The 24,326-nt window shown below is 40.8% G+C and overlaps 1 protein-coding gene across 1 annotated transcript in view; it reads left to right on the top strand.

The window, feature by feature from the left end:
• Positions 1 to 24,326, top strand: part of PHF2 (PHD finger protein 2) — a 148,225-nt gene that overhangs the window by 84,504 nt on the left and 39,395 nt on the right. Inside the window, 8 exon segments of the mRNA XM_032799599.2 lie at positions 979 to 1,093; positions 8,082 to 8,242; positions 12,693 to 12,855; positions 15,915 to 16,000; positions 16,003 to 16,079; positions 18,918 to 19,080; positions 22,129 to 22,216; positions 23,579 to 23,685. Of these exon segments, the coding sequence (XP_032655490.1) occupies positions 979 to 1,093; positions 8,082 to 8,242; positions 12,693 to 12,855; positions 15,915 to 16,000; positions 16,003 to 16,079; positions 18,918 to 19,080; positions 22,129 to 22,216; positions 23,579 to 23,685 (960 nt within the window).

Genomic DNA, 24,326 nt, shown 5'->3' with positions numbered 1-24,326 from the left:
TTCATATTTTATCTTAACCAGCTTGCCCACCTTTAGATACAATATGAACCTAGGATACAAAAAATTCTGAGGGCAGAAAGCTTAAAATTAGGGGAGACTGCATTTCTGAGGTCAGTAATTTCCTACCACATGTGAGTCTAAAAGCAGGAGCAGCTGAAAGATTTAATGCTGATGATTGGTAAAAACTGGAATGGTTCTTCTTGGCCAGTGTTAAGTGACTGTTGAAAAGAAAAGTCAGAAGCAAGTTGACATGTGACTTGATTTGACTGGCATATTTCAGCTGATCCCATTTCCCTGATCAGCTTGCCTAAATTTCTGTCATCCACTGAGAGCATGAGCCAGGGGCATTCTGCTCTGCCCCACCAACGTAGCTTTTATTTAGAAGCATGGTAATGAAAGGCACTCCAAAAACTGGATTGGATGTGAGCTTGCGTCTTTTTACACTAAACATGGATACTAGATTTTCTTGCCAGAATGAGGCATTTTGTATTTAGGGCCTGATCCAAAGCCACTTGAATTCAATGAAAAGACTTCCATTGACTTTGGCTCAGGCCCTTGGAGAGGTGTGGCAAAGAAAGAGCATGTTCATAATGATCTGTGCTACAAATTGAGAGAGCAGAAGAGATGATTTTTTGGGAGGTTTACAATAAAGATTAAGTGTGTAGTCTGGCAAGTACAAAATGTTATCCAGAGCCTGCATTTGCTTAATGCTTGTGATAGCCGTAGAGCTCAGTAATTATCCGTCTGGTTTCCCTTATGTTACAAACGAACACGGTTCAGTATGTGATAGATCTTCAGGGTACAGTGTAATTGTCTAATGGTGAATCAGAATACAATGTTAAAATTAACAGTGCTGCATAGTGGACTTCTCTTTTCTTGGCTTGCATAGAAAGTACTACTAAGAACTTTCTCTCACAGAATGTTTTAATAAAGATCCCCTACTTAGCATATGGTGCTGTCCAATTCACTCTCTTTCAGTGAAAAAGAAAAGAAATTGGCATAAACACGATACTGGGCAGTCAACAGAGGTCAAACCTGTACAGAATGGGAGTCAAGTCTTTATAAAGGAACTTCGAAGTCGAACTTTTCCAAGGTAGGTTATTCAGCTATGTAAGTAAAAGTGCGATTACTATGATGCATGTGGTCAATTATAATTTATTCTTAAGTGGAGGAGGAACTGTGGTGACTGTCGTTTGTTTAGTGTATATACAGCATAGGGAGAGGAGTGAATGAAAGAGAATTCCCCATGTGAACGTTTGCCATGTAAAGACCTAGCTTTAAGCTAATTTCACAGACTTCAAGTCTTTTAGTGATTGTCATTACGTGTAATGGCCCGAATTCTCCTCTGTTACATTGGTACAGAACTGTTAAAACAGGTGCTTTCTCCAGTTAGCTGAGTCCTGTTCCTTACTAACATCTGTAAAACTGGCACTGACTGGGTCCTAGGAAGAAGTAGCATCTAGAAGGAATCCTGTTACTTTATCTTTAAGGACCTGGAGCCTTGCAGAGAGGGGGTGGGGTCTCCACTCTCACCCAGCCAATAAAGAATGAGGTGGGAGAAGGGGCCAGCATAAATGCTGCCTCCTTCATAGCAGAACAGATGCCTGTGAACACAGCAGGGAATAAGAAGGCTCCTCGAGGGTCCTGAATTATCAGGAAGAAAACAGCAGTGGAGCAAGTTCTGCCTGCTGAACTCTCCTTGCCTGAGTGTGGAAGGGCTGACTGGGAAAAGGGCCATGTGGAGGAGTAGCTGCCTGAGGCTCTACAGCTGCCTAAAGTACAACTGCAGCTCCAAGGAGGAATTTCTAGGAGGCTCCTGTCCTAAGGAGAGGGACACAGGGATAGTCTGAAGTACAGCCCAGCTCTGGTAGAAGGGCTGGTACCTCCTGAACAGGGTAGGAAATTGACCGAGACTCTTGCATGGACCCAGAGAGGGCATGGACTTGAGCAGCTAAATAAGTGAGTTGCTCTCTGCAGAAGGAATGAATAAATCGGACCCCACAAAGAGTGATTGAACTAATCTGGTGTGAAAAGATCCAAGGGTTGCTGAGTGCAGTGAGCCTTCGGGGCCATGACAGGCCACAAGCGTGCATGCTAGAGTGGCACACTCTACAACATTGCCACACAGTAATACTTAGGTGCGAAACCTGATGAATTATGTTCAGTGCTCAAGAATAGTGCAGACTTTTCTGAAGTCCATCTCAGCTTGAACAAAAAGGTAGCCACATCCTTAGTTGCTACAGTAACAAAAACTTGTTTGGGCTATTGATAGTGGGTGTCTTACACATTTATTTTGTAACTCTGTACCTCTATTCATCAGAATGATTGATTATTTTTTCTGGTTCTTTATAAGTGGATCTAAGTAGTGATTGAGACTATTTCACAATCATGGTTGGAGGCAGGTAGAGTGTACTCAGTAAATACAAAAGTTCTATAATTTATGGAGAAGATTGCCTTAATTTAAAATGTCTGCCTCCAAATCATTACTCTGTGGGGAATCAGCTGCAAATTTATTTGCCAAAGCTTCTTTTTGTGAACATTGTGTATAGGTGTATTTTTCACTTAACTCAATGCTTAGCAATTTTAGACCTTTGAACTCTTTGGTTTTCAGCTTAGCCGTTTTTGGACTGGCCACTTAAAAACGATGTTTACCAAATTGTGCAGCTATATTAGATTTTAAGGCCAGAAACAAACATTATGATAATCTTGTCTGACCTCCTACTTAACACAGGCCACAGAATTTCACCAAAGTGGTTCTTGAAATTACTAGGTGAAACGGAATAGAATATTCAACAGATTTAAAATATCAAGTGGTCACATTTAAACTGCTTAGCTGGAGCAGGTTGACAAATTCCTTCTCAAACTTTTTTTTGGGGGGGTCTTTGAGGGATCTCTTCAACTGCCAGTCACTCCAGTGGGAGGTGAGGGCATTTGGCACCTTAAAAGGGGGTAAAAGGGGGTAAAAGTGAGGGATCTGGCACTGATTTATTCAAATCAGGAGTCTGACTTTCACCTGGTCCATGTTCATGTACATCCGCATCTGTGCTCGCAAATCAGGGAGGTTTGTGTGCGGTTGTAGGTCTTGCATTTGCATCTTTCTTGGCTTTGAGTCATTTTGCAGCTTCTGTAAATTTGGCCCTCAGTTTGTTTTCACCATTTTCTGCTCAAGATGGATGTGCACAAAAGAGAATCCCTACTGCTGAAGCAGAGGTTCCAAGAAGGAGTTGCAAACAGTTCATCACAGGATTTAATCCCTCGGCCATTTACAGTTGTGATGTTAGTAAAACAAAAAACTTTTGAGGCCTTCACTATTTTAAGATTGACTTAATAATGAAAATAATTGATGCAACTGAAACCTGCAAACGTTCACAGACCAAAACGTACAGTAACTGTCCAGATCTGACAAACCCACAAAGGGGCTTTTTTCTATTTTTAAGTTGAAACCTCTTGCCTGTGTCATAGGACAAAGCTGAGGTGAAATTGTGTTAACTGAAACCCACCTAACGCCATAAACCTTGTGGTCAAGGAATCCAAGGTCCGACTGAGATCAGCGGAAATAAGGAGGGGAGAGCCAATAAAGAAAATGGGACAGAAATGGAGCTCTGCCTTGTGACAATGTGCTCATTTCATTTCCTGTGTTCTGGGCCTAAAGAGAGTTAACTTTGTCAACTTGATTTTACACTTTTATTTTGGGTCTTTACCAATTTCTCCCCCTCCCCAACAAATAGGTATCTCCCAAGGGCCTTAAATTTAACACATTAACCAAAACCACTAAAACACTTTTAAAAAAATTACATTTAAAATCAGCTCATTGGTCCCAAAGTACACATCAAAATATCACCTCAGACAATGAGAGTGGGTATCTGGGTGGAGCCACTCTAGAATTTGACAGTGGAGATCAGTTTGGAGGCAGGGCTAGTGACAGGGAGAGGTAAATGATGAGTTTGAGATGCTTGGACTCATATTTTGGCACTCAGTGCGGTATGTAGGGAAAAGGGGGGTAAGAGATTATTCCACCAGAGCTCAGTAGTACATATTGTGACTGGCTTATCATGGCTGACTTGGATTCAGCTCTACAGTATTAATCATAGAATCATAGAATATCAGGGTTGGAAGGGATGTCAGGAGGTCATCTAGTCCAACCCCCTGCTCAAAGCAGGACCAATCCCCAGACAGATTTTTACCCCAGTTCCCTAAATGGTCCCCCTCAAGGATTGAACTCACAACCCTGGGTTTAGCAGGCCAATGCTCAAACCACTGAGCTATCCCTCCCTCCATTAATACTAAAGTACCATTAAAATGAAAAAATTTAAATCCCACAGTTTTCAGGTGCCTGAAAATTTCAAGGTCTCTGTTTCTGAATAACAACTGCCAACTGCTCTGGTGGATACGGAGCTCCTTTCATGGAGCTCCTTCCTAGCTGTGAGCTTCTGTGGGCTCTTACAGGACCAAATTCCTTGGTGACTTAAACAGACATGTGAGTTCCATATGGGGTGTCCCTGGGCTATGATACAAGCATAAGGGTTTAAGTGATAAACCAACGGAATGTGAACCAATTGGGCATTCTCCGGGTGAATAAACTGAATGTAATTTCTATGCTGAGTGGCAGAGCATGTATAGCAGAAAAGTGATAGGAGGATTTAAAAGAAGAATATCAACCATCCAACCCATACTTTATTTGGCAGTTTCTTGTTACTGTTTCTGCTGCACCTCTCCTATTTGCACCTCCTTAACATGTGTAGATTACCCTAATTCTGCCTTCCCAAATTGGTGCAAGTTGCACAATTTATCTCTCTTACACTCCTTTTATGTCCCATTTACACTCACGGTGTAACTTGCATCCCCAATGAACTTGTCCTCGGACCTTTTATGGGACTTGCACCTGTTTACACCAGTGACAGGTGAATTTGGCTCATTCCATTTAACACTCTCCTGTAATTTAATGGCTCCACCCTTTGCTTCTTGTTCCTAGTTAAACAGCTCCTCTTCAAGTTCACAGGTTGCACAGAGTTTAGGTGGAGCTCATCTTTAGTTAAGTATCTTTTACCCCAAGAGGTATCTTTGTTCCTTAAAGCATAAAACCCTCCGTGAGCTAATACCACCTCATCTGCACCTTGAGGCACCAGATATCTATCTAGGACTAATAGCACTTAATTTCTCAGAAGGCCATCTCTGAGGATCTGCTTCTTGACTTACTACATTGATCCTTAGATCAGAATCTCAAGGCTCTCTCTTTGCACCTTAACGACACCTAGGTGCATGAAAAGCACTGTCCTTACTAGCCTTGGCTTAAACTGTATCTACCAAGGAAGTAATATCTGCTACATGAACACATGCCTGGCAACATACCATGGGGATCTGTTATCATAACACAGGCTTTTATATAGGTGCTTTTGAAAAATTCCTCTTCCAGTGCCCTTACCTGTCTGTTCACTGAGTATCTCAGAAGTTCCCAACAAGAATTATTCAGTTTACCTCTTGATCACCTTATATTAATTTATCCAGTACTTGGAACTGGTTAGAAGGCTCCAGAAACAGCCTGGTTCCTTAGAATGGTTACCACTTCTTCACCTTTTTCCTATTTTTATCTAGTCCTCTTGTCCTCCAAGCATCCCCTCCTCTGGAGAGCTGGCATGGCTGTCTGACTAAAGAATATATCAATAAACTCATTTTCTCCAGTGTGAGGCTTTCAATTGGTTTCATGAATCCTGGGGAAAGTTAAGAATTCCAGAACCTCATTCAGAAATTCACCCATCTGACACTGAGTGCACTTTCTCCTGCTTCCAACTGGCACTAAGCTATCCTCAATGAAGCTTGATCTCAAAATCTACTCACCCATGCACAAAAAGCCCCCAGATCCTGGTACTCAGACAGCTGTGTCATTTGGACTTCGGAATCCCATTATGAGTATCCTGATTAGAGCAACAAAGAAGGGTGCTTTCCTAACCGCTTGCCTGTATTCAAAACAAACCCACCTTTCAGCAAAGAACTCCAGTCAGGACTATGCCATAGTTGTATCTTATGCACTGACACACTGAGAAGCTACAGTAAATTGAGTAAGTTGTTCTGGACTCCACCATGGCAGTATTAGTGTTTGTATACCTGCTTTAGCTGCTACTAACACAGTCAGCTGCAGTTCAGAACTAACACAGAAGAGGGCAGTCAAGCATTAGTCTCAAGTATTTCTGGAGTTGTATTGAAGGATCTATTATCCTCCCCTTGGTGGAAGTATGAATCTCCCATTTGTGTTCTGCCTGTTGGTGCCTGTGTGCCCGCTGTGTATGGGAGAATAGATCTCTCGGTATACACAGTAGTGCATTGTTAAAAATATCTTCACCAGCTTAAAGAATCTTCATACTTGTCCAAGTAACTAATTTCCCCATTTGCCTAGGTGGACTCAGAGGAGAAATTAGCATTTGTTAGATGCTTTTGCTAGAGGACTGTTACTATTTGGGGACTTGTAGTTAATAGAATCATTAATCATTTTCACAGCGATCATGCCTTTGAAAATGTTTGTTAAAATATTTTAGTAGTGAGAAGCTCCAGAGGTTGGAGTTCTGAAACTTCTGAGGTTAGTTATCTAAATTTGGTAAAACTGCTGCATTGTATCAGTTTTTGTTAATTACTGTAAGACCTTAGTGTTTGACTGTGAGTTTTAAAGAGTTTAAGTGAACAATTTTCCTTAATGTTACATAACATTTTGAATGTTGGCTTCTTTAAATTGGAATATTTAACACTGTTGATGTGTCTGCATTGAGCACTGATAAATGACTGTTCTCTACACCGATTGAAATTGGTTCATTAACACAAAGTGTTACCTTTGATGTTTTCAGCAGTTTAGGCACATGAATTTATTCCAGAATATTTAAGCATGCTTCACATCTTTTGCAATAAATTGATTTACTATTTCAGTCTTATGCATATAATTGGAGTGTTGCAATCAAATGTGAATTTGAATAGAGTTCAGTGGAATGCAGTTAGCTATCTAGTCACAAAGAGGCCTGATTCTTCACTACCTTGCAGCTTGTGTAGTCACTTAAGTCTATTCAGCATTGGTGTAAAATGCTATTCAGTTAGAATGGTAGCATTTAACACGCTGCTTGAAAAGGTGTGAATGACTACACAAAGTGCTAGGAGTGGCGATCCAGGCTTCCAGTTTCTAGCAGTTATGAATTAATTGCCAAAAGTCTTCAAGATTTATTACTATTCCTGGTTTGGACTCCTCTTCTTGTAGATCCAGGTTTTTGACCTGATTCTCAGATGCCCTGAGCACTTTCAACTCTTATTCAAGACAGTGGAATTTTTGGGTACTTGGGAACTTTCCAGATCATGCCCTTAATAAGAAAAGAAATATAATAATTTTAGTGGCAACATACAAAGTCTTACCTTTTGTGACCAGTGAATAACTGACTACAATTACTGGGCACAATTATACCCTTGCCTGGAACTGAAAGAAGAATTTGTCTATTAAATTTATCAGGGAAAAGTTGTAAGTTAGAATTGTTGGATAAACAAAACAAGTAAGTGTGTGTGTGAGAGAGAGAGAGAGAGAGAGAGAAAACACACACAGCTACTTGCTGTTGAAAGAATGTGCTTTTGACTGTCTTTGAATACATGTACTTATATATATAATGGGATGAGATATTAAACTGGCAGTCATAAGATCCAGCATACAAAATTCATATCTAGTTTTATTTGACACGCTGACTTCAGTAGAACCATGACTTCTTTCGTATTGTTTATAGTTTCCAATAGCAAAATTCACATTAAAGGGAGTTAAGTGTTCAGTTTCCATTGTGTTTCAGTGGGATCCGGGCACCTAACTACCATATGCTTCTTTGAAAATCCCAGCATTTTGTCAATATAAGTAGAAACCAAGGACATTGTTTTGTATTGCTTCAAAAATATCAAGCCATCTGATTAAACAAAGCAAGAGATACAAGGGATAAGTTATCAGTGGCATCTTATTGCTTACAGCAACTTGTATTAATTGTGTGCTTATCCTTTCAATAAAGAAATAAAAAAGATGCTGAATTTGGATGTGAAATATCTTAGCACAGTATCTGTGTTTGTGTTTCTAGTGCTGAAGATGTGGTAGTCAAAGTGACAGGAAGCCAGCTAACAACAGAGTACTTGGAAGAAAATGGATTCACAGAACCTATCCTGGTTCCGAAGAAGGATGGCTTGGGCTTAGCAGTACCCGCACCTACATTCTACGTCAGTGATGTTGAAAACTACGTCGGTACGTATTTGTCTAGAAAGTGGTGTAATATTTGTTTGCTGCTGCTTTCAGCCATGCCATTTCAGCCTTGCCCTGTCAAGGGCAGAGCTGCACAGCCAGGTGCTCACACAGCTGCTGATTTCCCAGGATCAGAGGTACTCCTCCCTGAATGCTCAGCCAGCTCTGATGGCCAGATCAAAGGATGACTAGTCCGTGGCTGCTCCTTCTCTCCTCTTCTCTCTACCCCCATTGTACAAAATCAGCACCGTTGCATCTGTGTAAAACTGGAGTAAACAAGCAGAGAATCAGGACTCTTTGGTTTTTGTTACTTATTTAAATGAAGCTCCTGATAAATGCTTGGGGGAAGAATTCTTTGAGTGATTCCCCCTCCCTCCCCACTCTCATCATCTGCTTCTCTGAGGGAAGGTGAGATTTGATGGGCCAGATCCTCAGCAGGAGTAAATCTGTGTCAGTGGAGCTAATCCCATTTATGCCATTTGAGGATTAGGCCCATAATATCACTGGCATTTGTCAATAAAAAACAAATGAGGGGGAAATGATGATAAAATAATTTCAGGCCTTCTTAAATGTCCTCAAGACGGAAAAAGGGGACAAACACAGGTCCTCTTTAGAAATCAAGATCTCGTCTGACCTGCATAAACATGCTGGCCCTGATGTTCGGGTCTGGCTGAGCTGCGTTTGGTGCATGACCCTGTGGGGAGGGGCAATGGTGTCTCTGTGCCACCTGTGTACTCCTCAGATTTCCAGGACCCTGGGATCCAGTTTGGCCTTTTCGCATAAGCTATAGCAACCGCCGAAGGCTTCTCTGTTTTCCTGCAACCTATAGTGGCCCAAATGGCTGATGCAGTATCTGGGGATTGCTGGAATGCAGCAAGCTCTGGTCATGCTCCCCTCAACAAACTGGCACACCGCCTGCCCCTAGGGATCCCCGAGCTGCACAATTAGGCCAACTTTAAGGTTGCTTTGTGCTACTGAAGTAGTGAAAAGGATGCTCGGTAGGGTCAAGGTTCTGTCCTTAAGGGCCTGATTCTACATTGCTTTACTTCTTGTGCAGCCATTCGTACCTGTGCAAAGTGGGTGTGAAATACTTCCATTGGGATTGGGTAGCATTTTACAACCATTTTGTGCAGGCGAAGTGACCTCACAAGGTATGAGGAGGCTGGCCCTAGAGATTCTGTGGCACTTTCTGTAAAATGATGGTAAGAGTTTGCTCAGTGAATTTCTCTTCCCACTGTAGTGCAGTTCTGTGTGCTGGTTGGCTGTCACCCTCCGTCCAGAATTGGCTGCATTTAAGTGGTGTGTTAGTTTGCAAAACATTTTGTTTAAAAATTAGAACTGCGCTAAATGTAAAATGTTGTTGTCATCTTTCCCACTGCAAGGCTCCCAAACTTCATTACACAGCAGTAGCTTTTAATTACTCGTTAAACCACAATTATTTCCTGGGCAAATCCTGTGTTGGAGAGAGTGAGAGCAAGGCTTTTCTTTTCTGTTGCACTGCAGAGCACTCTTTTCCAAGAAGCAGTCGTCATGATATTGAGAAATTGGTTCTCCAAACCATGTGTTAACTAGGGCTTTCAATTAATTGCAGTTAACTCATGCGATTAACTCAAAACAAATTAACTTGATTAAAAAAATTAATTGCAATTAATTGCAGTTTTAATTGCATTGTTAAAAATATTTTTGGATGTTTTTCTACAATTTCAAATATATTGATTTCAGTTACAATGTAGAATACAAAGTGTAGAGTGCTCACTTTATATTATTTTTATTACAAATATTTGCACTGTAAAAAAATAAAAAAGAAACAGTCTTTTTCAATTCACTTCATACAAGTACTGTAGTGCAGTCTCTATTGTGAAAGTGCGACTTACAAATGTAGAATTATTTTTTTACAGAACTGCACTCAAAACCAAAACAATGTAAAACTTTAGAGCTTGTAAGTCCACTCAGTCCTACTTCTTGTTCAGCCAATCACTAAGACAAACAAGTTTGTTTACATTTCCGGGAGATAATGCTGCCCGCTTCTTATTTACAATGTCATCTGAAAGTGAGAACTGAAGTTTGCATGGCACTGTTGTAGCCGGTGTTCAAGGTATTTACGTGCCAGATTTGTTATACATTTGTATGCCCCTTCATGCTTTGACTTGTAGATTGTACTACCTTTTGTTTTCTTTTTTGCAGTGCAAATATTTGTAATAAAAATGATAACATAATGTGAACAGTGTACACTTTGTAAGTCTGTGTTGTAACTGAAATCAATATATTTGAAAATGTAGGAAAACACCAAAATATTTATAATTAATTAAATAATCTGTTATTGTTTAACAATGCAATTAAAATGGCAATTTTTTAATCATTTGACAGCCCAGTTCTAGCTGACTACTACCGTCTTACCATGTATCAGACATACAGCTATACTGAAGTCCTCTGTCCATACAAGGCATTCTAGCTTGCTCAGTTTAGATTTTATAGCAGTCAGTATTGTTAGGCTTTTTGTGGTTTCTATTGCTCATGATCATTTGCATTAATTTGGTGATATTATTCTGCTGTATCACTTTCCTGGTCATCTGGTTGACTTCTTCAAGTTCTCTCCAGACTCCAGCCTGTTCAGAACTCTTCAGCACCCACCTCAGAGTGATCACGTGGAGCCGTCCTGAAGGAGCTCTGTAACCACTGCAAAATCTGTTCTTCTTGCCTTCAAGGCCCTCATTCCTCCATCTGCCTCCAGACTCTTGTCTGCCCTTCCGCCTCACCCAGTCCCTCTGCTACAACACTTACTGCCTTTCCCTCCTCTCCTCTGCCATGACTCTGTACCTCCATCACACCTTATCAATACTGCAAAATCTGCCCCTTCTCCACTATAATCAGTTAGCTGCCAACTAGTGTATTAACATGTACTGCTATTGGCCCTTGGTGTTTCTTCATTTTTGCTGTCTCTCCCCACCCACACACCCTCTTCCCATAACGTGTCCATAGTTGTAATGGTTGTGTACAGTGAGATAGTTGCACAGACAACAGTGTATTAAAATAGCCTTTAGTTTACTGTAATTTCCATTCTCTCTAGTCTACTGGAAGCATATTTTTACTTGTCCATCTGCTGTCCTTAGCAGATTTTATTGTTTGACCTGAGTGCTCCTTAGCATCTGCTGGCTTTCTCCCAGCCTCTAGATAAAACAATCCACCCTCCCTACATACAAAAAGCTCTCTAATAAAAAGCCAAAGAGTAGAGGAACACAGGCTATTTAATGTGCAAGCTGGAACTGGTTTCTATAGAGAATGGGACAAAACAAATTTCTGGTGTAACATTAATGTAATTTGGCTTTGATGGGGTTATACCAGAGAGGAATTTAGCCCATTGTTTCTAAGGTTATCCATAAGCCATAGAAGAGTCTATTTAAGAAGCAGCGGAGGAGAAAGTCATTTGTGCAAACTAAAGAGCCAGACAAGTTGTTATTGTGCTGGCATTATCCACTAAAAGCCATGTTGTGACTAAAGAACTGATTTATTCTATATCTGCCCCAATGTGAAAGCTATAAACAGAGATATTGGGAGAGAAAATTAAGGCTACACATGTAAACTCCTCTGAAATATAGAACAGTAGGGTCGCTTTTCAGGACAGCAGACTAGAGAAAATGGTAACTTTTTGGCTTAAAAATGGGCACTCATTAAGGATTGTTAGAGCTCCTGGGCCTGATTCTTCCTGCACATACACCATTTTTACCCTGTTGTAGCTCCACCAGCCTCCATCGAGTTACTCTTGGTTACCGTTATCACTGGAGTTCTGAATCAGGTCCAGGTTTTTTTAGATGAAATGCAGAATGGAGATTCTGGGGACTTGTTTTCTGTGTTTGGGAAAAGATGAATTTTTTGGTAGTTTTAACAAAATAAACCAGACAAGTTAAGACTCTTTTAGGTGCACCTAAAAGAGCTAGGTGGCTGATCTTCGTTGATAGCTAACATTTATTTCCGTTTGCCAAATTGAAAATTTATTAGAAAAATAATGAGAATAAGAAACAATTGGAAAATCACTTGTGCTGTATAATATCCCTATTGTCCTTGTAATATACAGTACGACAGGAAAATGTAAATGTTAGTTAATCACATAGGGTTGGTTTTGCAGAGCTATTTCATTGTGAATTTCCATATGATTTTGATTATGCTACTGTGGAAATTCCACAATAAAATAAGTAGAGAGATTAAAACTAACCTAACACTAATCTTTTTCAGATAAAATCTTTTAAAATGAAAAGCTCAGAGGAGATAAGTACAAAACAAAAGTTATTGTTAATATAACCTTAAGATTACACTGGTAAACATGAAACAGTTGGGAAATGCAGAAGTTAAAGTGCTTCTAGAAACTTTAGTTCACCCACTCATTGTACATAATGGGTCCAATCCTGCATTCCTAGTGATCTCAAACTCCCATTTTCTTTTGGCATTAATTTCTTAGGACCAGAAAGAAGTGTTGATGTCACTGATGTCACCAAACAGAAAGACTGTAAGATGAAACTGAAGGAGTTCGTTGATTACTACTACAGTACCAACAGGAAAAGAGTTCTCAATGTAACTAACTTGGAATTTTCAGATACAAGGTAAGAGGAAATAATTGACCAGTCCACTCCATGTACCCTGGAACCACACCCTCTGTGGAGTATGGTGTCCTAAAAGCTCCATGAGATTTGAGTCCCTTCTGGCCTCTCCCACAGGTTTCTCTGCAGGAGGAGGTGCTGTGGCCTCAGCATACTGATTTCACAGTGGGTCTGATTCTCCACTGCCTTACCCCTTGTGTGGTCAGTTAGGGCATGTCTACATGGGAAAGTTTTACCAGTTATACCAATGAGATATAGTTATGCTGTTATAACTCCCCACGTGGACACTCTTCTAGTATACTAGTGGCTTTTTTCAGCGTCGCTTAAGCTCCTTCCCAAGTGACGTAAGCTAAACTGAAAATGACCTGGAGAGTTATACTGATGTAATGATAGCTTATTCAAACCTTCAGTTATACCAATTTTTTTTCCCATGTAGACAAAGCCTTAGACCATAACATGCTACCAGATAAAAACAGTCGCGTCACACAGCCACTTTGCACATGGCTACACAAGACATGAGGCAGTGGACCGTCAGTCTTGATGCATTTCTGACATCACATTGGATACTTATATGAAACAAGTCAAATATTGGCAGGATGCCAAAAAAAGAGATGAGGCAAAGGCACAATGAAACTGTAGAGAGATGTATAGATTAACCAAGTCCTCCACATGAACTTCTCAAGGGATGAAGGGGTGGGGGAAGTCTCATTTTCCAAGCTTGTTTCTGAAACGATTTATGTTTTTTTTAAATTAACAAAGCCAGAAGAAAAAGGGGCAAATGGTTTTTGGAAATCTGCTGTAAAATAAAATTATCCGTAGCACCTGAGAGTCAGTGGAACTTGGACTCCTTAGTCATGTTGGCATTTCTGAAAATTTTACCCTCAATCTGTTTTCCTTTATTATACTTCTGTGAGTGTCTCCAAGAGCACAGTACTAAAATGGTGATGTTTGATAGATGTTTGGTAAAGGCACCTGTCAATTCTGATTTCAGTACACAGGTACAAATTCAGTGCAACTCCAAACGGATTAAACAATATACATCGGAGTTATTCTGGTTTAATTTAGTTCAGGGTTTGATGAGAACAGGGTTAAAGTGAATATAGTCTGGGGGTTTTGTGGAGGGTGTGAATGTCTCTGCTTCAGTGTTTGCAGGTAATCTGTTACCTCTTTGACTCCAGGTCCATCCTTATGTGACAGTGACACTGACTTGAGCACAGATGTTTGTTAGTTGTCCCTGAATATGTGTTCCTGCTATAGTACTGATTTGAAGCTAGCTGCAAAATTTAGTGATTGAATGAATTTCAGTTTTATAAACCTCGGAGGTGGGGAATCTCCCATTCTGCACTGTGTTTCATGTTGTGTTTCAGGCTCTCAAGAGTTCCCTCCATACCTGAAAGTACAAATTACTGTTTTTGGTTTTTTTTGGTTTATACAACCATTTTCAGGACATGGAGTGAGATTATACCCCAGGATTAGCTTCAGTGAGGGAGATGAATTTATGCTATCCTGCACCTTATGCAGCCATATGAATTCTTTAGATTTGCCTTGTAATCCTTCTGGGTAATCTAGACACGTATAAAGAAAATGTCACTGGGGGAAAGGACCCTTTATAAAGACCACATCTCTACAGAGAAAATGATGAGCTCCAGCAGAAAAATAAACAGTTATGATTTTAGAAGAACATTCCATCTTGCTGAAAAGAAAAAAAAACAATAATAATTAACACAGAGTAGAAAAAGGCTGAAAGATAATTGCAGGTTCATTTCTTTTAATATCCAGAGCTTTCTCGCCCATGCTTTCTTGTATTTATTGTTTTAGTGATTTAAGTTTGTTTCCACATAAAGAATCTAAAGTAATTTCAGAGTTCAATAATTACAAGTATTTTCAATAGGGATTTTACAGCTTTCCACTTGTAAGAGACAACAATGATGAGAGGTCTTTTATTCTCAGGATTGCTGGAGCCATCACTCATATGCTGATGATTTAGACATCAACTACCAAATATTTTATTTCTTAACAAAGACAGTGACGTTTTAATTGAATCTCAAACTCCATCTTTCCCAGCCATTTTAACTGGAACTATGTTACAGGCTCTGACGGTGAGCAGAAATGATACACGCCTGGCAAATGGGAGCATATAATTTTAGATTGATGTTCAGATACTCTCATTTAAGTGACATTTTTAGAGTGCCCTGTGTTGGAAAAACAGATATTTGTTCTAAGTATTGACCTGGTTTAAGTAAAAGGTTAATTTAGTTCCAGCACTACATAGTCACTTTTTCAGTTCTTCATGTCAACTTGTGATTGAATATGCTTGGATGATCTCCCCAAATAACACTTTCTCCTCATTTGAAGTTTCTGAGACATCGCTGAGACCAGAACTGGCTCAAGCCCTCATTAATTATATTAAGAATGGCCAGCTCACTTTGCAAAGAAAAGGAGTGATTTCTCAGTCCACCAGGACTCCTCCTAGCCGGGACATCAAAAAGTAACACATCCACTGTATGCCACCATACGATCGCTAAACCTGAACATCACAGTATTGTTACTGTAAACCGGGAGCTAATTAAACAACATTAATAATGTCAACAGCACAAGTTCACAGATCAGAAAAGGATCAGCATGTTTCATGAAGAGATTTAAACCCCACCAACTTGTGCTTGTGAACATTTTTCAGCTTATTGTAAAAGTATAGTATCAGAGGGGTAGCCGTGTTAGTCTGGATCTGTAAAAGCAGCAAAGAGTCCTGTGGCACCTTATAGACTAACAGACATATTGGAGCATGAGTTTTCATGGGTGAATACCCACTTTGTCAGATGCATGTGCATTGGTCTGTTAGTCTAGTTCGGTGCAACAGGACTCTTCTGTAAAAGTATAGTGCCTTAGTCCTGAAATATTCCTGATCAGATTCTTGACTTAATTACTTTGCTCTAAATCAGAATAACTCCATTGATAAGGTATGGAGTTACTCTAGATTCAGATTGATGTAACAGATCAATCCAGCCCTTCTTTCTGTAATGTGATGGTATTTTGATCAATTAAAAAGGTTTTTAATCCCTCTGTTAAGAATGTCCAGTTTGTAGAACACCAGACATCAAATTAAAAGCTGTCTTGGGGGAGAATTATTGGCCTGATGATGCTCTGCTGGCAAAACCAAAAGTGACCAAGTACTCCTGATATGCGTGAAGGACACTACACAGATTTCCACATGACTCTGGAGGGCATCGCTTGGTACCCACGTGCTGAAAGTAAGGAGTTACATTGTACTTCCATTAATAACCAGTTCAATTCTTAGACCATCATCACATATTCTGAGCCTTTGGCTAAGATAAAAGTGTCACTGTAATAATATAGGGCCAGGTCCTCAACTGATGTAAATCAGTGTAGCGCCATTATAGACTCATTAGACTTCAAGGTCAGAAGGGACACAATATATATTCACTAGTCTTGACCTCTGCACAAAGCAGGCCACAGACCTACCCATCCACTCTATAACAAACCCCTAACCTATGTCGAGTTATTAGAAGTCTTCAAATTGTGGTTTGAAGCGTCAAGCTGCGGGAGAATCCGCCAGCAAAGTGACCCAGCCCCACACTGCAGAGGAAAGGCGAAAAACCTCAGGGCCTCGTGCCAACTGCCCTGGAGGAAAATTCCTTCCCCGACCCCAAATATGGCATCAGCTAATACCTGAACATGTGGGCAAGACTCACCAGCCAGCACTACAGGAAAGAATTCTTGTAGTAAACTCAGATCCCATCCAATCTAACATCCCATCACAGACCACTGGGCAACTTAACCTTGCTGATAATCAAAGATCATTTGTCAAAAATTAAGCTTATCCTATGATATCATCCCTTCCATAAAACCTTATCAGCTTAGCTAAAGCCAGATAATGGTCTTTTGCCCCACAACTCCCCTTGAAAGCTTTCCAGAACTTCACTGCTTCCTAATGTTAGAAACCTTTGTTCTAATGTTCACGTCTAAACCCTAAGTGTCCAGGTTTATACCATTTGTTCTGTTTCTAACATTAAGGTACTGAAGCTAAATAATTCCTCTCCTCCCTATTATTAATGTCCTCTTGCATATATTTATGCAAAAGAGATAAGCATATCCCCCTCAACTTTTTTTGGCTAGGCTAAACAAGCCAAGCTCTTGATCCCTTTCAATAAGACAGGTTTTCCATTTCCTCGGATCATCCATAGTAGCCCATCTTGAACCTGTTCAGTTTGAATTCATCCTTATCTTCAAACATGGGAGACCAGAACTGCACACAGTATATTCCAGATGAGGGTCTCACCTAAGTGCCTTTATATACGGTACTAACACCACCCCTTATCTTTGCTGGAATACCTCGCCTGATGCGTCCTAAACTGCATTAGCTTTTTAAGCAACCTACACATTGGGTGGCATCATAAGTCACTCCTGGTGATCAAACGGCGAATACTCCAAGGTTCCTTCGCCTCCTCTATTAGCTTCACTGATGTGTCCCCAATTATAACTAAAACTTCTTGTTATTAATCCCTAAATGCAATGACCTTGTACTTTCCTATTAGAATTCATCCTATTTACTTTTACCCAGTTTACAAGGTCAATCCAGATCTTCCTGTAATTGATATCCCGGCCTTCTCTGTGTTAGCAATACCTCCCAGCTTTGTGGTTCATCCGCAAACTTATTAGCACATTCCTGCTTTTGTGCCAAGGTCCAGATAATAAAAGGTTAAATAAGATTGGTTCCAAAACTGATCCTTGAGAACTCCACTATAACACCTTCCCAGCCTGACAGTTCACTGCTTCAGTAATGACCCCATTGTTAAGTCTCCCTTTAACAGTCCTTATCCACCTTATCCAATTTCATATTGATCATCCTGTTTCCAAATTTAACTAATAATCCCATGGGAACCATGTCAAATGCTTATGAAATCGAGGTAAATTAGATCTACTGCATTTCCTTTGTCTAAATAATCTGTCACCTTCTCAAAGAAGGAGATCAGGTTGGTTTGGCACGATCTACCTTTTGTAAAACCATGTTGTAATTTGTCCCAATTACCATTAACCTCAATGTCCTTAACTACTTTCTCCTTCAAAAATTTTTCCGAGACCTTACATACTACAGATGTCAAACTAACAGCCTATAGTTACTTGGATCACTCTTTTTCCCTTTCTTAAAGATAGGAACTATGTTAGCAATTCTCCAGTCGTACGGTATAACCCCTGAGTTTACCGATTCATTAAAAATTCTTGCTAATGGGCCTGCAATTTCATGTGCCAGTTCCTTTAATATTCTTGGATGAAGATTATCTGGGCCTTCCCATTTTGTCCCATTAAGCTGTTCAAGTTTGGCTTCTACCTCAGATGTGGTAATATCTACCTCCACATCCTCATTTCCATTTGTCATCCTTCCATTATCCCTAAGCTCCTCACTACCTTTATTAAAGACTGAGGCAAAGTATTTATTTAGATATTGGGCCATGCCTAGGTTATTCTTAACCTCCATTCCATCCTCAGTGTTTAGCGGTCCCACTTCTTCTTTCTTCGTTTTCTTCTTATTTATATGGCTATAGAACCTTTTACTATTGGTTTTAATTCCTTTTGCAAGGTCCAACTCTACATGGCTTTTAGTCACCCTCATTAGTCGGTGCTGTGCCAGTTTACACCAAGGATGTATAAGTTGTCTAAATCTTCTCTTTCAGAGAACTCTAATTTAAGGATTAATTAGTTAATGTTTATGCAGTACTTTCTAAATTTAAATGTATTTATAAATGCTAAATATTATTATATTCTGCTGTTACTCTGATACAGTAGGTCTTTTCCATCTGTTACTAATACGATCCCAAAGTCTGAGCAATTATCTACTAGAAACAAATTTTGTAAAGGTTTATATATAAACACATGATCCTTTTTAAAAAACATTCTTAGACTATATGTAATCCCATTTTCTGTTATGTTTCTATACCAGGAGTCTATCCAAAATCATCTAGCAAACCTTATTTAAATAGTATTAAAATATGTGGTCCAACAGCCACTCTGTTGCGGTTTCATTTGGTTTGGATGTTTGTCGCTAACTGCATTTTTTTTTTTCGATTCAGGGAGAAAAGATATTTTATCTCATCAAACCGGCCTCTGCAAACATTTCCCTGTATGAACGCTGGCAGTCAGCAGCAAATCACAGTGAGATGTTTTTTGCAGACCAAGTGGATAAATGTTATAAATGCACAGTTAAGCAAGGACAAACGCTCTTTATCCCATCAGGTGAGTAGGTTGCTAAAGGTGATCTGTGTAATCTGTGTAGAGGATTCCCTGAAATATTAAAAATAAGTGCTGCTCTGTGCGTGCAAGCTTTGCCTAATTATAAATTATTCTCTTCTCTGGGGAATAAATGGTATTTCATGTACTTACTCAATTGACCTCATCAGATGAAGCACAGATTCTGTGTGCCTTGCTTTATTGTCATTTAAATGGTGCATGCTGTACAGCAGATACTATTGTAATTTAAACCAGAGATCCCTATTACTTGTCTGTCATTTCAGTGATGTGCAACGAACATTCTGCTCTAACCGAGCTCCATGTTCCTCTCTATTTTCCGTGCCAAAAGGATGGGGAGGGAGAAAGAATTAATAGAGGCCTCAGTGCAGGAAATCTGTCTATTTTAGGTATTTGTTTAGCCTCCTTTACCATAGGGTCTGAGCACCTTATGATCTATAGAGTATTTATCCTCTCAACACCCCTGTGAGGTAGACAAGTATTTTCCCAATAAAGGGCTGAGACATAACAGCTACATGATTCTCCCAGGGTCTCACACACAGAGTTTTTGGCAGGGCTGGGAATTGAACCTGGGTCTCCTAAATTTATGTCTAGCATGCTAACCACCAGGGCCAGCTCTACTGTTTTTGCCGCCCCAAGCAGTGCGCCGAATTGCCGCTGTGGAGGGTGGGGGCAGTCCAGGTGCCATTAGGGCGGCTCCCGTGTTTCCATGGCGGCTGAAGACAGAAGCTGCGCTGCCGCGGACAGCTGGATATAGAAGCTGCCACCGAATCGCCACCGCGGAAAAGCAAACCGCCCTAACGGCACATGGACTGCTTCCGCCGTCCGCTGCGGCAATTCCACGCACTGCTTGGGGGCAAAAACACAGGGACTGCCACCCCTTGCAGATTGCTGCCCCAAGCACCTGCTTGGGAAGCTGGCACCTGGAGCCGGCCCTGCTAACCACTGGACCATCTGGGAAAACACACTGATTTGAGGTAGCACTTCTACATGCTTTTCTGAATCAAGAGTGAAGGTAGAGAAGCAGAACCTCCCTGGGGCATGCAGTCCCTCCTGTGAAGTTTGGAAAATTTTGACCAGTTCTGTAGTGTTGACTTCCCTAGTGCTATGGAGGTGCAAAGGAAAGCAGACTCTGGCCAAAGAATATTGTACTGTACCAGTATTTAAAAGGAGTAAACTCCCGGGAGAGAGAGAGAGGAATTATTTAGGATGATCTAAGAGAAGTTGGATTGAGTTAAGCAAAGGACTGTTTTGTCTGAACATCAGGAACATTTTTCTAAGGATGAAATCTATCAATCTGTTGAAAAGCCTGCCAAAGGCAGTGATGGAAGACATTTAAAATGGGACTGGACAAAGCATTAGAAACTATACCACAGGAGACCGCCCCTACTCTACCTCTCCCCCAAGGTCCCACCCTGCCCCACCTCTTCCCGCCCAGTTCCGCCCCCTCCCCCGAGCACTCCACATCTTCGCTCCTTTCTCCACCCCCCAGAGCCTCCTGCGTGCTGCAAGTAGTGAAACAGCTGATTGCGGCCAGCAGGGAGGGGGAGGTGCTGATTGGCGGGGCCCGTCAGCAAGCAGGAGGCACTGTGGGGAGGGGGAGGTTCTGATGGGAGGCTGCAGGTGGGTGCTCAGCACCCACCATTGTCCCCCCATTGGTGCTCCAGCCCTGGAGCACTCACGGAGTCAGCGCCTATGGCTGGAGCCCTGGTTCTGAGACCTTCTCCCCCATGGCGTCTCAGAAGCCAGGTGCCAGCCTAAGCCTGAACCTTTACACTGCAATGTTAAGCCCTGCTAGCCTGAGTCAGCTCCCATTGCCATCGGTCTCTTATTGCAGTGTAGACACACCCTTAGACTTCTAAGTCCTTTTCAGAGTCTTTATTTTCCTATGATACTGAGGAGCTAAGGGTCTGTGTCTCTGGCCGTTGTTCCACTCCAGCCCATAGGCAGCCCATATACGGAGTGCTGCACTATACATTCAAACCCTAGCTGAAGATTGGGGATGGTAGATTTTGCTCTGTCAACCCCCATATTCTCGGCACCGGTATCTTTATAGAGATGCAGCCTGATGAGAGGTAGCATAGTCCAGTGAATGGGACACTGCATTGAGTTTCATGAGATCTGGTTTATATTCATGGCTCTACCTCTAATCTGTTTGTGCCTTTTCGCCTCTCTGTGCCTCAGTTTCCCCTCCCCCCTTTAGACAGTCATCTCTTTGGGGCAGGGATTCTCTTTCTTTTTATATAGTGCCTAGTACAATGGGGCTCCTATTTGAGTTGGCATATCTAGGTGCTGCATTAACACAAACAATTATTAATATTAATCCTGGTACTCATGCTTTACAGGCATCATCCAGAGTGTCCCCATTTCTTTCTCTGTGTGTTGTCAGAATTAATTACACATTTGAGTTTTGCTTTGACCGTAAAAAGTGGAAAGTAGGCGTTTTCCTGATGACCATATGTGAAACTGTCTGGCGGAGTAAACACTGAACAGTTTACAGGATCCACTATGTGAGAGGGTTCAAGCGGGAGTAGCTTTTTGTATGAAAATAAGTATTTCGAAAACACCTGTTCATAGCACCACGCTTGAAGTCCTTATCAAGAGTTGTCAGTACTTGGGGTTTTTTACACTTGATGGTCTGAAAACAGGTACTGTTCTATTACTGCTGTTTTTCAGAGTAACAGTGAAACAGTAGCTCTCTGAATGATCTGTGCAACATTTTCTCTCTCTCTCTCTCTCTGATCTTGCTGCAAGTGAATTAGCAAGACTCCCATGGGAGATGAAGGTTCTCGGCATGTTACAGGATCAAGCCCTTATGTACAATGAAAGCAATGGGTGTTAATTCAACGCTAATTTAAGCATGTGCAACTCTATTTACTCCAACAGCGTAACCCTTGCTCACTAAAAGGGCTGAAATGGGCCCGTGACCTGGATGGCCACACAGGAAGTAAGATACTACATAGACTGCAGCAGCATGCTGTTAACAAGTTACCAGGGTTTTACTCAGTGTCTCCTTTATTTCTCTGTCTTTTACAGGTTGGATTTATGCAACTCTCACACCTGTAGACTGCCTAGCATTTGCGGGACATTTTCTACATAGCCTAAGTGTTGAAATGCAGATGAGGTACTTTGTCCATGTTTTCAGCTTTTCCTTATCAATTTTATCTATACTTAGATTTCAGATTGAGGTTCTGTATTTGGAATCATTTGTTGATTTGGGATCTGAAATTTTGGTTCAGACCTAATTTTAGTTGTAAGGAACTTAGATTTCCTTTACGGGTTAAAAAGTCCATGAATTGAGCCATACTCTCTTCTAAGAATTAGCTTGAATATTTAATACACCACTACCTCAATATAACGCGACCCGATATAACACAAATTTGGCTATAACGCGCTAAAGCAGTGTTATGGGGGGGCTGGCTGTGCACTCCAGCCTATCAAAGCAAGTTTGATATAACACGGTTTCACCTATAACGTAGTAAGTTTTTTTGGCTCCCGAGGACAGCGTTATATCGGGGTAGAGGTGTACTTAATGTCCGTGTATGTTATGGGCCAAATTCAAAGCAATGCAAAAGTTGGACACTTCTGCCTTCTTAAAACTGTTTTACACTTAGACTCCTCAAGACATTATTTACCCTCAATCTAATTAAATGCAAAGGTATCTCAGGGTACATCTGCACTTTAATTGTGGAGTGTAATTGTAGCATGTTTAGACGCATCCAGGGTAGCTCCAATCAGGCTCAGTGGTGTAATGGTAAAAAAAGAAGTGGGTGAACTAAGCTAAACTAAACTCCGTGTTCCCCAAACAAGAAGTAAGTGGCTAAATGCTCTTTAGCCATATTTACCCTCAACTGTGCTACTGATCTAACTAGTTCACATTTCAATAACGATGAGGCTGTTGCATCATGGACTTCAACATGGGCTAGCTGCCCGAGTAATTACCTAGGGTTCCGAGTGGGCTTGTAGCAGCCAGCTGTGAAGTCTGTGCTGGCATGGCTTTACTGCTATCCGTTTATGAGCTAGCTAGGTATGTCTACACTTGCTGTAGATATGCTCCTCGGTTGCAGTGTAGATATACAGTACATTGTTTTAATTTACGCACGAGGGCACCAGAAAAAAAGAGATATGTTACGTTAATGTGGGAGATGTACCTTACAACACACTGTGTACCCTTCTGAATATGGACTTCTAGCAGCCCAGCTGAGGACCGTACCAAGTGTAAAGTAAAGATCTGTTCTGAGGTCAGACAAATCGTGCAATGAGACCATTTTCCATCCTTAATTTCCTGTTTCTTTTTTTACTTGTGTTATTTTAATGTTGTGTTTTAGGATTGATTCCAGCCTAGTTGATTAAAAAATACAAATCTGGGAAATAAATCCATAAGACGTTTGCATTCTAATGTGTCAATGAGCTATACTTTTCTTTTCACTTGTAATGTAGCTTGCAGTCCATTACACGTAAAGTGCATTTTTGCTTTGTATCACAGAGCGTACGAAGTGGAAAGGCGGTTGAAAATTGTCAGCCTAACCCAGTTTCCAAACTTTGAAACGGCATGTTGGTATATGGGAAAGCATCTGCTGGAGACATTCAAAGGTAGACCACTGTTCCATGCGCTCTGTTTTCTCAGCTGTGGTTATGTGAGGATAGAGTTACTATTATTTTCCGTTGGTGTGCAAGCCACAAGATGGACAGAGGCCAAAATCACCAGGTTTTGATTTAGCAGAATCAAGTCTTTGCGTTTTACCTAAGATATCAACACACAGTAAAGATAAATGTGCTTAGCTGGTGTGTAGGTTAAGAAGAACATACACAAATTTGGAAAGTTCTTGTTGATTTTGGGCCTATCTGACCTACTAGTACAGGGTCAGCAACCTTTCAGAAGTGCTGTGCCGAGTCTTCATTTATTCACTCTAATTTAAGGTTTAACGTGCCAGTAATACATTTTAAAGATTTTAGAAGGTCTCTTTCTATAAGTCTATAATATATAACTAAACTATTGTTGTATGTAATGTAAATAAGGTTTTTAAAATGTTTAAGAAGCTTCATTTCAAATTAAATTAAAATGACCGGTGGCCAGGACCCAGGGAGTGTGAATGCCACTGAAAATCATCGCGTGTGCCACCTTCGACACTCGTGCCATAGGTTGCCTACCCCTGTACTAGTACAGCCATGTCAGGTTGCCATCTTATAATACAGTAATTTCCCCCCCAAATCATTTAAAGGCATTATTACAT

This window comes from Chelonoidis abingdonii, chromosome 17, assembly GCF_003597395.2.
Source record: "Chelonoidis abingdonii isolate Lonesome George chromosome 17, CheloAbing_2.0, whole genome shotgun sequence".
Classification (NCBI taxonomy): domain Eukaryota; kingdom Metazoa; phylum Chordata; order Testudines; family Testudinidae; genus Chelonoidis; species Chelonoidis abingdonii.
This window is presented reverse-complemented; position numbering and strand designations above follow the sequence as displayed.